The sequence below is a fragment of the Canis lupus genome, chromosome 30, assembly GCF_003254725.2.
Source record: "Canis lupus dingo isolate Sandy chromosome 30, ASM325472v2, whole genome shotgun sequence".
In the NCBI taxonomy this organism is placed as follows: Eukaryota; Metazoa; Chordata; class Mammalia; order Carnivora; family Canidae; genus Canis; species Canis lupus.
In genome coordinates this window covers 27,644,656-27,658,009 of record NC_064272.1, presented here as the reverse complement: position 1 = coordinate 27,658,009, position 13,354 = coordinate 27,644,656, and the positions used below count along the sequence as shown (strand labels likewise).

At 44.0% G+C, this 13,354-nt stretch overlaps 1 protein-coding gene across 9 annotated transcripts in view; it reads right to left on the bottom strand.

Moving 5' to 3' along the window:
• Positions 1–13,354, bottom strand: part of TLN2 (talin 2) — a 426,878-nt gene that overhangs the window by 7,317 nt on the left and 406,207 nt on the right. For all 9 annotated transcript variants that reach the window (XM_025472602.3, XM_049104468.1, XM_049104470.1 and 6 more), the window contains 3 exons: positions 3,926–4,051; positions 1,610–1,672; positions 1,333–1,515 (listed from right to left, as the gene is read on the bottom strand). In XM_025472602.3, coding sequence (XP_025328387.1) covers positions 1,333–1,515; positions 1,610–1,672; positions 3,926–4,051 — 372 coding nt within the window. The remainder of the gene's footprint in view (positions 1–1,332; positions 1,516–1,609; positions 1,673–3,925; positions 4,052–13,354) is intronic.

Here is a 13,354-nt window from a genome sequence, read left to right as displayed (position 1 = left end):
TCACTTAATATATGGCAGAGGCAGGACTTGAACCTGGGTCTCTTTTAACTCAGGATGTTTCCCCCAGAAGTGTTCCTCAAATCCTATATTCACCAACATGCAGCCCCCTGTTCCCCCCCTGGGTCTATCCCAGAGTCAAATGAAGGTAAGGGCAGTGGGTGAGAGAGACTCAGGAGGACCAAGAAACAGAAACACACTTTAGGACTTTCAAAATGAAAAAAAGTTCCAAGTGTTGATGAAATTGTTCAAATATCTCTGTCATTTATGATTTTATTCATGGCATTTAAACATTTTTTTCAGCCACATAAACAGTCTGCATTCTAACACTCATAATATCTAAGAAATCTAGAAAATTGGAAACAAATTATCCAATGTATAAGAAAATTCTGGCATAATCAAGTGATGTAATATCATGCAATCATTCAAAATGAGGCTCATGAAGAATGGACCAGTTAGCTTTGCATAGAGAAATTATGAAGCCTTTTATTCAAGTAAAAAGGTGTGTATGATAAAATGTTAAGTGGGAAAAAAAAGCAGATGTCTCTTGCTATGATGCCAAGTAGACAGTTATTTTGTGTAGAAATAAAAACAGGAAGAGAAAAAAATGGTACCATTTGACACGTTGAGGAGGTTGAGGCTATGTGATTTTTTTCATTCAAACCTTTCCTTCAATGTGTTTAAAATGCTTCTATAATTAAAACAATCAGGAAAACATATGTGCTGGGAGGGATTCAATTATAACCTTCATCATGATCATGTTCTTTGGGCTCTGGGAAACCTCTTAGTCTTATAGGAATTCCTCAGTCCTTCCTTTCCTCTCCTCTCTTTTGCAAACAGTGGATGAGGGACCCACTGGAACAGGCACCATCTCAGTGTGAGAGATACGCAGATAAAGATGTGGTGCTTGTACCTGAGAGGTTCACAGTCTTGTCAAAGACTGATCTAAAAATAAATGTGGTGGTACCAGGTGAAAGTAGCCATAAGAGTGGAGTGGTACTCTGCAGGAGTCTGGGAGGGCTTCCCAGAAGAGGGGACTCTGGAGATGAGTCCCAAAGAACAAGTAGATCACCAGGTGGGGCTGGTGGTGAGGGCCAGGACATTCTGGGGTGAGTGAGGGCCCCAAGGCATGAGACCAGAAGGCAGACATGGAGAATGTTGGGTTGCTGGGGCAGCAGGTGTGAGATGCACAGCTGTACGGGACATGAGAAAAGTGGGACAGAGTGGGCTGATGGAAGGCCTGGTGGGTCATGCCAAGGAAGTGAGACTGGCCCCTTTGGCGACACTTACCCGCTCCAACAGGAGTATTTTCCCACCAGCATCAGTGACCATTACCTGTAGCCGCCTCATGGCCTCTGAATCCTGGTCGGCCTTCACCTTGCAGGCCACGAGCAGCTGAGCAGTGGAGGCAGCGACCTGCTTGGCGGATGAGATGAGCTTCTCCTCACTGGCATGTCCCTGCACTGAGGCATTGGCCGCCTCGCAGAGATTGCTGGTTGCAGCTGCCACCATCCGGGCCTGCAAACAGTTGATGGAGAAGTGACCCCAGGCCCACACTTCCCTCAGGGGATCCAAAACCCAAATGGGAAGGATGGAGGAAGAGGTGACTTACGGCAGAAATCAGTCCCTGGGACCACTGTCCGTCATCCGCAGCATTGGCAGGGATGGAACCCACCTAGAGAGTGGAGTGTAGAAATCTGAATTGAGAGCTGGAAGGTGCAGAGGGTGGACCTGCAGCCCCTCAGCCTCTACCTCACTCTGGAACTAGAGAGAAAAACACCTCATCAGACACGCAGCACCACCAGCATGAGAATGGAACAGCCTTTCTTGCACAGGATGCTGCCACTCCGAGACTGTGCCAGCACATCCTGGCTGGGCTCCCTCTGGGCCCCGAGGACTTAATCTGAAACGCTCAGAGTGGCCTCCATTTAGTTGCTAGGTATTGTGTTTCTGGGAAAACTGCTCAGGAATGATGGAGTGGGGCTGTCCTCCCATGCTTATTTCCTCTGCCGACCTTTCTCTGGTTCAAACACAGGAGCCATAGAGGCTTCTGCTTTCAAGGGCCAAGGGAAACTTGCATCTCTGCAGATTACTGATCCTAAAGCCATGCTGTGACTTCATGGCAGATGATGAGGAAAAAAAAAAAAAAAAAAAGGAAAGCTGGTGCCTTTCCTTCAGTGCAAGTGATGGCCGACCCTTGCCTTAAGAAAATAACAGACTATTTGGCCAGGGGTGGGGAGAGAAGTAGGAAGCTGGGTGTAAGATGAGCTCTGTTTCTGTCTAGAAATTATAGCAACAAGTGAAACATTTTCTGTCCAGATGCAAGAGGGAATGGCTTTGGGAGGGAAAATCTTTTTTTTTTTTTTTTTTTTTTAACATGGTGGGAGGTGCCTGGAGAGATCAGAGAGGAGTACTTCAACTTGACTATGAAATTAGGCGTCAGCAATTATTACCTCTTACGTATATATATATTTTTTTCTTTACATATATATTTTTAAAAGATTTTTACTTATTTATTTGAGAGAGAGAAAGCGAGCACAAGGATGGGAGGGACAGAGGGAGTGGGAGAAGCAGACTCTCCGTTGAGCACGGAGATGATGTGGGATGAGACCCCAGGACCCCAAGATCATGACCTGAGCCAAAGGTAGACTGCTCAACCGACTGAGCCCCCCAGGCACTCTTCAATGCTTGAATATATTCCACACATGCTTGACCAAATTAAATTCTCTCAGTAACTAGCAATTTGGCACAGAGTCGGCCCTTTATCAAGAGACTGAAATTTTTAGGTAGGATATTCTTCTTAAGGATCCATTTTTAGGCTTTACATATTGATGAGTCGACAAGTACTTAAATAAGCTCCATGCTCTGCTACATCCACAGGGCGTAAGTGAAAAGCACAAAGGGACGGACTGCACGTCAGCGGAGAGACAGGAATACATATGTTAATAATGAACAATATAATACACGATGGTTTAGAAGGAGGAGCCCAAGTATGTGGGTTGGATCAAGACAAGGTTTAGCTCACAAGAGACTTCGCAGAGGAATATACATGGCCATTCGTTGGGCAGAACTTCCTGTCTCTATTACAAGTTCTTAGGTCAAGACACAATCCTATTTGTCCACCTGTATACTGACAGCAAAGGCCTTTTAATATCAAACAGAAGTGACTGACAATTATGGTGACCCAACTCCCCGGACCCACAGATTTCTGTAGTGCCTCTCAATCTGATAGTCTCTCTGCAAGAGGCAATATGGATGGGGTCCTTCTGTGGCGTATGGGAACAACACGTGGAATATTTTAGACCGCAAGACCCTTCCATATGCAGTATAAGTTTAATATACTAATGAATCCTTTGGGTCACTGAAAAAGAACTATGCTTTCATGCTAATGCAGATGGAATAGGGGACTGAGGCGGCGGCAGATCAAAGAGATCTCAGATTTAAAACCCGACTGGCCTTCTGATCAATGGGCTCAGGAAAATGCTAACTGCAGAGTTAGATGGCATTTCGCTCAACAGTCCTAACAAATGGATCGAGCCATTGGAGTTGGAAAACTGTACCACGAAGCCCTTGACAATGGTGCTCCTGTAGTCATCCACTAGGAAAATATGACAGTTTACATCTCTAAATAGCTTAACATACAGTGGGAATAGAAATGTCTTGTTCAGGCCCTGATCACTGCCTGGAACAGGATGCTTTCCTTAACAAGAAGCAGATGAGAGTCCCAGAAGCCAAACCCTTCATTCTGGCTGTCGGGTTTAAGCTAACAGAGTCTTCAGTCAGATGGGGCAGCGATGGGCAAGTCAGTGAGGGAAGGCCCAGCACTGGTTTCCTCAGGTCAGGCCACAAGCCTCCACATCTTTTCCTCGGCCCTCAGAGGCTCTCACTGTGTGAACGTTCCAGCACCTGGCCCGCGAGGTTTACCCACCTTTCCTTGGGCCACCAGCTCCCTCTGGGCTGCCGAGGCCGATTTGACCAGGGCACTTGTGGCAGCAGCAATGGATTTAGCAGCTTCCAAAATCTGTTCTTCAAAATCCAGGGTCTCATCTGCTTGCTATAACAGAAGAAAATGATGTCACATGCCATTCACATCCACGAAGGGTGCTTTTGCCAAACTACTTACTGCTTGGTCACCTGGCTCTTCATCCGTTATGACTTTTATGCTGACAAACCACACCCAGGGTAGAGAGGCCTAAGCTGGCAAAATGATTCTCCATCTGCTGCCTCCCACTACCTCGATTCTAAAAGGTACAAGCTGCTAGCAATGACAATTCTACACAAATTTCAAATCAGGAAATTCTAAGACAGACTATTTTTCCAAAGCAGAATCTTTATACAGACAATTTAAATTCACTGTGAATAAAATATGCTCAAATATGTCCCATTAACATCAATAACCAAAATTTAAATAATCAATAATTAAAATCCAAAGAGTGGGTGGTGATACACTCTTCCAAGAGCTTAACTCCAAAATGGGTTGAAGAAAGAAAAAAGTGGCTACGAGTTGTGAAAAGCCTCATTTTTCTTGGGTGAAAACAAAAGCAAAATAGCATCTGTACTTTCTGTGGCTGGGCAAGGAGAGTTATGTACCAACCACAGATCACCAGGGGTGGGAAAAACAGTGAGGCATCATGACATCAAAAACCTGGGGTCTGGTTCCACCTGGGGAAGAGAACCGGCCACCCCTGTGCAGGTGCTGTCAGGACACGAGGGCTCTACTCTAAGTTCACCAGTACCGTGCCCCATGCTGCCAGAACAATCTGGGAAGCTGGAGAAGCTCTGGTAAGTGTGACAAGTCTAAGGACCTTGGTCCTGAGCCGGCTTGGATGGGGCATCACTCTGGGGTGATCAGAGTAGATGCCCTCCAGGTCCCCTTAGCACTCATGTTCTGTGAATCTAAGTAAGGTTAAGTTCCCCTTTGATTATTGAAGGTTGAAGATGTACCTTTCAGGCATTGCAATGATGTACCTTTCAGGCATTGCAATGATGGTCAGGGATAGCAATAGTTTTCTTCATGTGTTAAAATACATAATTTACCCCTTGAACCAATTTTAAGGGAATAATTCAGCGTCATTAAGTACATCTGTAATATTGTGCAATAGCAATAGGTTTTTAAGAGCACCTACTATGTGCCAAGTCTCTTGTTAGGCGTTTCCATGTAAGTTACTTGTTTAATTCTCACCAAGCAAGAGAAAAACAAATCTTAAACTATATATTCGTTCTTATATTCACAGTGAGAAAATTGAGGCTTAGGGAGGTAGAGTGTTGGGACAAAGTCATGTGGCTGCATGAAGACTCTAAACCAAATCTAAACCTCAATCTCTCTGACTCTGTAAGGACATATTTTTACTAGCTTGGCCACCCCCTGGGGCATCAGTGAGGCCTCGCCTTGTGTCAGAGGCTCAGAATTGGCCACTAACCGTCCCATATGAAATATCACGGAGAATGGATACAACTTTTTTTTTTTTTTCCAGTTCCTATTCATTATGGCTGCACCTTGAACTAGGAGAGATCCCGAACTCATTTTTATTTTTACAACTCATGTTATCAAAATAACATTTCGGTGCACATCTAGTGAATCTGATGAATGATGCCAGCATTTTAGAAGTTCTTGGACAGAAGACACATATTCTTATCTGACAAAGTCCTGCTCTGGGAGCATTCAGGACAGAAATGGGTTCAGTTGCAGTGGATTCATTTTGGAGTAGGGGAGTTTATAGTACTGGTGGAGTGTAAGATTGATTGAAATGGAAAAACAATTACAAGGCACTCTGGCATAAGAGGTACTATTAATAGATAGGCTCCAAGAAATTGCATTAGGCTCTGATACCTATGGATATCTATTCAGTGACCTTGAATTAAGAGCTTTTTTGGAAACTTATTCTACAAAAGAAACTCAAGCATGTAACAGATTAAGGCACCAGGGAAATCATGTAAATTCTGAGCCCAAAGGGAGCCCCTTCTACTGGGGCAGAGGACACGGAAGCCCATGGTGGCTTCTTACTGTGTCTCAGGTCCTTGTTTCTGGTGGCCTCCAGGGTGTGTCCACGTGACAGGGTGGAGTACCCCATCAGATTTCTGATTTCCCAAATTTTAGGGTCCACAAAAATGTGATTTTCTTAAAATTGAATGCTCTCAGCATGGATAAATCTGATAGAATCATCTTGTTCCACCCAACTTTATAGGCTTGTCCCACGCCTTCCACTGCCCTGAAGTTTTGTAGAACACATACTTGAAAGAGATATTTGGTTTTGAAATATTTTTGACACCCACAGATTTTTCTTGCAATGGCAACTGTTATAAATGCCCGCTGATGAATTTTTGTTTTCTTTCTATAACATCTCTATGCTTTAAAATGGACATGGCACAAAGCCTCATCTCTGGGAGACATTTGCTCTGACTAAAAAGTACTAGAGAGCTTCCCAAGAAAGGCTTAATAAAGCTGAGTGGGAGGACTACAACAGCGGAGGGCTAATTAAAAAAAAAATTTATTTATGGGGGGGGCAGGCAGAGACACAGGCAGAGGCAGAAGCAGGCTCGCTGGGGGAGCCCAACGAGGGACTCGATCCCAGGACCCCAGGATCATGCCCTGAGCCCAAGGTAGACACTCAACTGCTGAGTCACCCAGGCGTCCCTGGAGGGCTAATGTTTAGACACTGTATACCAGGTTTATCCCTCAGATTAAATGCCCACCTCTCTCTCCTTCTGGAAATAAACCATCACTGGGTGTCTCTCATGCCATATACAGCTTCTCATCTACAAGATGGGATTCTCCCCAAGCTAAGGAGACTTGGAAATGTTGAAGTGTCCCTGTCAGTGCTGCCGGTCTGCTTGGCTCTCACCAGCACGTGTGATGGCATCAGGGAGGAGGGCAGTTAGAGCTACTGAGAAGAAGGCTCATGCTCAACCACATTGAAGAAGAGGGAAACAGAATGGGGTTTGGTCTTCAAAGGACCTTCTTACAGAAAAGGATCACAATGAAACTGCAGGATTTATCAACAGACTAAGCCCCATGGTAGCTGGGAGACGGAGAATAATGAGGGCAGTAATGTGGAGCTGCCATAAGGAGACCCTGCAGGATGCTGAGACCCAGGGCCCTGTGAACTGAAGAAAATGCCCTGGCTCAGAATCACCTGAGGATGTGGTTAAAGCTGCAGACTGTGTCTCAACAGGTCTGCAGGGGGGCCTGGGAATCTCCATTTCTAATGGAGGCAGACTACTCCATGGGAAATGCTGGCTTGGGTAAAGGAAAACAGAGCCCTGTGAACTGAGGCCTACCAGCCTGTCAACTCTTCCAGGGCAAGGACTGTGTTTTATTCAACTGATGTGGTCTCTCGAGCACACAATCAGGCAGTGTAGACTACATGATAAATGTTTGCCGAATGAATGTATCCATTCACAATGAGTCTCCCAAGTCTTAGAGTTCAGCCAGAGGACAACTGACATGGTTGCAGAAGGAGAAATGCATCGAGGAAGCGTCCACATCAGTAACTGTCTATTCTGTGGTCCTTGGGGAGGAAGGCGCACACATCTATGTGCTGGCTCCTGCCCTGTGTAAGGCTATGGGTTGTCACCAGTCCGCTCTGCCTGCACCCCTTAACCTGCATTACAGTCCGTTGAGGGGTTCATTTCTGTATGCATATACAGAAGTAAACAGTATTTCCAGCATTTTGCAAAGAGGCTCTCTTAGCAAAGCAGCGCTGGGGAAGAGTACCGAGTGTGCCAACCAAGAATCTGCTCTGCTCCATGAACACCTCAGCTACAGCCTCTGAGCGCTGAATCTGTCCTCTCGTCCTCTGTTCACTGCCCCCTTCCTTATTCCCCTCTGCTGTCAGAAGGCCCCTGGCCAGCTCACCATCAACTTTCCGCAGTGGTCTCTTCTGGACTGCCTCCTAAGCTTCAGCAGAGGATGGACTTAGTCTCATTTTGGCTTTCTGGTACCTTTGAAGAAAGGTCCAGGTACCCTTCTGCTGTTATTTTTCCTCTCCAGTGATCTCCTGCAGAGCTCCTCTTTTTTTTTTTTTTTTTTTTAAGTGAGAGGTCTGCTGAGGTCCCTCTGGGGAAGGGACATTTTGGGCTGGCTCCCTTGCTGCCGGCTTTGTATGCTCAGGAGAGCACATGAGGCTCCTGTCTTGCTCTCATCGGTCTAATGTCTCAGGAGCTTGACTTCCTCTGGGGTAGGAGTGTGGTAGGAGCAGAGACAGAGGGAAGGGAAAGGGGAGGCCTTTCCTTATTTGTGTTTTGCCTTTTAGGGATTCTGCGGACATCATCTTTGCAGTAACTCATTCATTTTCTGAACCAGCCTTCCCTCCTACCTCTCTGATAGGGGTGCTATAAGTAAAGTATAAATATACTAGAGCAATATTGACTCATAGTAGATGCTCAATAACTCCTAGCAATGAATTTCACTATTACTTCTCTTACTATACATATTTTTCTTGTGTTTTTAAAAACTGTTTTTCAGACTTTGGGCTAAGCTAGTCTGTTTTTTCTCTCTGGACCATTTTGCATTCATAATTTGGAGAAAGGTTCTAACCATCAGTTCTGATGATAACCTAAAATAATTAGAAATAAAAACCATAAACCGAAGATGAATGAAATGTCAGGTAACACATGATACAGACCACTGACTGGCATTGCTTCCAGCTTCTCCCTCAACACCTGAGCAGAAGATGGGCCATCTGGGTTCTCCAGAACAAGGGTGTCCCACCCTTTCTGACCACGTGACTTTGAGCATTCATTGTCTTTCTCCAGGTATCCATCAGTTTCCTGTCAGTAACCGAAGGAGGAATCTCAAGCCTCTGGGTCCTTTATCTCAGATATGTTACGGTTCCAAATTAAACATTTCCTTGTTAAGAAGGTACTCACTAAAATAAGCAGACACTACTTTTTTCTCTTCCTTCTTTTCCTCCTTCATGGAGAAGCTCTGCCTTCCCCTTGCAGCATCTTTGCCAACCTCCTCCCTCACAGGTCTGGGGCATATGGCGTACAGAGGAAGGACGTTTTTGTTCGTGATCCTTTTACTTGGCCATTTCTTTGTGAATTACATCCCCATAGCACCTTCCCCAATGAGTTTGAAGGTGTGGTGCAGAAGGCACAAATAGGAGATGGCCTGAAGGTCGCTGCCCTGATGTCTGCCTCCCTCCCTAAAATCTTCCTTTGAGGGACTGCCTTGCTGTGAGCTACTCAACACAGTGGTCATTCCTCTCACAACTGGCTACAAGGACCACATCACAACTCAATGGTACCATCTTTCCAGTTAGAAGCTGCGCTTTGTGTTACTGGAAGTCCTGCAGAATACTTGCTACTCAAAACAAGGTCATATCACACTAGAAACTTAAAAAAAAAAAAAAAAAAGCCTTTTAGATATATTTCTTAAAAGTGTGGACATTTTGCATATAATTTAAACGTCCTTGAGGGAAAAAAGAAGGCCAGCACCAAGCACTCCCACCACACCAGTGAAGCATTTTCTTGCCAGTTGGAAGCCTGAGTGGAAAGGCAGCCATGTTTCTCCTTTTTTTTTTTTTGTAGTGAGTTTGGCTGCTACCAGTTTGCTTCTGGTATTGAATTGAGAGGTGCCTTGGGGGAGATCTTAGCCTGTACTCGAAGACTCAACTGTGTAGGAGTCAAATCAACTTTTCTTTTAGAGGCCCCATGGGTGGGTTGTCTTTAGGACCACCACCCTTACTATAAATGGGAATTTATAAATGGGAAGATCTTCCAAGAGGCCAAACCTGGACAGCTGGCCTCGTCCTCTTGAAAGTCATAGAGAAACAATGAACAGTCAAAGTGGATGAGAGAGAGAGCAGTGCCAAATGATTTTGCCTGCAACCTGGGGAGAGACCACCCTTTGTACCCAGATAAAAAAATGAATGCATATTCACGCAGCATCCTTTGGAAAAGGTCCGAGCTTGCACAGTTTCTCAGGTGTGGTTTTCTCATAGTAGCTATTGTTTTATTAGGTTTCTTTTTGGGGGTGAGAAGTAATACCACTGAAATGATCTTTTAATTGCTACTTCTGTTTGGCAGAAAAATTCTTAAAGATAATCATGCTTTCAAAAAAGCCACATGGATGTTTACTTAGGAAGCATGGACAAAAAAGATAATGGAATGCTTTCATGTATTTGATTGGATACATTCACTACATCATAAGCTCCTTTGCTATGAATCCTCTACGTACTTAAGGAGGGTCTGACAACAAGACCTCCTGTTCTACACTGACAGGAGTCACCTGGGAGCATGAACTGGTTGAGTTCCCCACACACCTTTGCTTTTCACACCCTTTACATCTCTTGGACTGGAAGCAACTAGTGGCAGATGAACTCAAAGCCCACACTTGAGCCATACAGAAATGCTGTATCTGCTCCTAATCCTCCCTGAATATCCGTTGCCTTTTCTCATCCCCTCAGCTAAGCAGCACAGCATACTGGCCAACAGCAAAATTACCGAAAGAAACAAGAAAATCCTATCAGTTTTAACAAATGGGTTTCACCTTAAGGCCCCCTGAACTGCGTTTTCCTTTATTCATAATAACATGCTGTCTCTCATCCATGACAATTTGTCATTTTGGTCTAGCAACTTTAACTGGACTCAAACCCCCAAACACTGTTCTCCGGCTGTGTTGAAGGTGGCATTGATTTTGGCAGCATCTTACAAACCATCTGAAAGAGCTCCTGCTGACATACACTTACTGATCTGTTCTCAAGTGGAGAAGGATCCCAGGGACAGGTTCCACTTTATCACTCTAGTGGCTGGGACTCCAACTCTGTATTTCCCTCCCCTGTGCCATCACTTCGCTGCTGCTGTGACCTGTCACTATGCATTCACTGTGGCAAGCAACTTGGAGATGGCTTCTAGACATAACCAGGGGAAGCTTTCCTGACCCATTTGTTCAAACCACTGTCTCACCAACTGTGTGGGGGCATTGCTTACATGCATATACACAAAAGTGCTCTTAAAAGAGTGCTTCTTCTCTGCTCCAAAGGACTGAGCTACCGGTACAATAGTTCTTTTTCCAGAAAGCAGTGTTCACAGTCTTTTGTTGAAACAGATCAGAATGAACTCACACATGCTTTGCAGGCTCTTCTAGGAGGAGGAGGTCAAAGCCAAGCAAAGGCGGCTGCTGTGTGCCAGAAAAAAAATGTTTCATAATCCTAAACTTCCTGTTGCACCCAATTAGGCTATGGAATTACTTTCTGATTGTCAGCTTATTCTAAATATTATCAACCTCTACTGACCAGTTAACCAATTACAGGAAATTCAACAGACAGAGTACAGTCTGCATTACATTATCTTTATTAGATACATTTAGTCCTAACCAAGGTTGATATAAAGCCCAGTGACTCACCATTCCTACAGTTGGTATGGCTGATTCGGTTTATACAATTTGATGCTATTGGTTGAAGGGAAAGTTAGAGTGGATTTGTGCTTGAATTTTTGCTGAAAACTTGATTATGAAAATTACTAATTTCTAAGTTGAAGATCAGAGCAAAAGCGAACTAAGACGAAATGCCAAGTCTAGATGTGTTTGGGGGTTATAATCCTGACGTTTATCCCATGTTGCACACATGGTCTAGAATCTCCCATTTTTTTTTTTCCACTGAGCATATATCCCTTAAGGATTCATTACTGCACAAAACTAAGCTATACATAATATCTCAAGCTCTTATGAAAACATCCATAATCATGATTTGCTTCTACAACAAACAAAGGAATCTAGCAATACTGACACAGGTCTGAAACACTAGAAAAAAAATGGAATATAACATCATGAAATGGAATGAGCACTCCATCTTCTAAATCTGCTTGTGATTTTAACATGTTCTTTCCTGTTGCCTTATCGACTATATTAGGAACCCCCGGAGACAGGGCAAGACACTGTAGGAATATGTTTGATATATAGTTGGATTAAATAACAACCTAATATATCAAACATATCACACAGAGGCCTGCAGAAAAGGCATCCAGGTTTGACTGGGCTCGAGAATAGGCACCGTACTGCAGGCTACAGATGCAGGGGGCGGTCACCACTGCAGGAACTTCATCACCTGTCTGTGGAGCACTGGCCGTCTGGAAGTGTGGAAGCGGCGCCATTAGCAACATCAGAGGCACATGCACCAGAGCTCACCGATCTTCCCCTTTTGCCTTTAAGCCATCTTCCCAAGCAAACAGTGGATTCAACAGTGCGAGTTTGTTATTCATATGTGGGAGATTCTAGGCAAAAAGAGGTGCTTAAATTTTAAGGGCCTGAGCTGGGAATATACCAGGAATCATCTTCATAAACCATGGAGCATTCTACTTTTAAGACAGGCGACCTGAGAATGCGGTGAGCAAAATAATTTGAACAAACCAACAAAACCACGGCCCTTCCCCAACACTGTTCTTCAAAGCAGTATAAATGCTCCTTGGTTACAAAGGAAAGCATTATTTACTCTATGCTGAGAGCTGGTGTGGTTGTATGTAGTTATAGGGGTAGGAATGTGATAGCAAATGCTTATTCATAGTATCCTGAGGATTCCTTATTTATTTCAGTTATGGAAGGGCGATGGAGAGAACCAGTTAACCACAAAGACTGGTCAATTTTGGTGTTAAGATTGGAGATTTTTTTTTTTAACCGGGGAAATAAATTCCTTTATAAAGGCAAGGAAGATATTTTAGTCATGTAGTTATTTCCACAAAGCAGATGGTAATCTGACACAGGCAAAAACCATGGTTTGGGTTGATGGTTTCTTTAAAACAGTTTTATAGAGAATATAATCCATGTGGCAGGAACCTCTGGCCATTGGGTGGAGTGGGACCTCACGTCATTGTAAGGCACTCAGGAGGTACCAAGCACCCTTCCCAATATGAAGAGGGGAGGGACCTAAAGTAGGCATCCCCAAGGAAGGGACTTCAATCAAGAGTTATGTCTACTTTGACCTTAACCAAAGGATTCCTTGGCTTTGTATAAAGAATTTAATTTGCCCACAGTGCAAATACAAAGGCTAGATGATCAAGGAAATGCAGGGAATGCTCACTGGTCCATCTCAGCAGCCATCACTCATTTTTTAAGTGCTGTTATTTTTAAAACATTGTTTTATAAAATTTTAAAACACAGGGCTCCCCTAATTCTACAGTCACACTTGTACATTCCCTACCTGCCTCCTTCATATGCAAGTGTTGTTTACAGAGTTGTAATGAGCACATAATTCTGTATCCTGTTGTTTTTTGTTTTTTTACTTTACATTTATCCCTGAGCATCTTCTTCATACTACACAGTTCTATCAAGCATTATTTTCAATAGCCATATACTTTTTCTTCAAGGAGACACTCAGGTCACATCTAACTTCTTCCTACTACAAACTAAGCTATAAGGAAC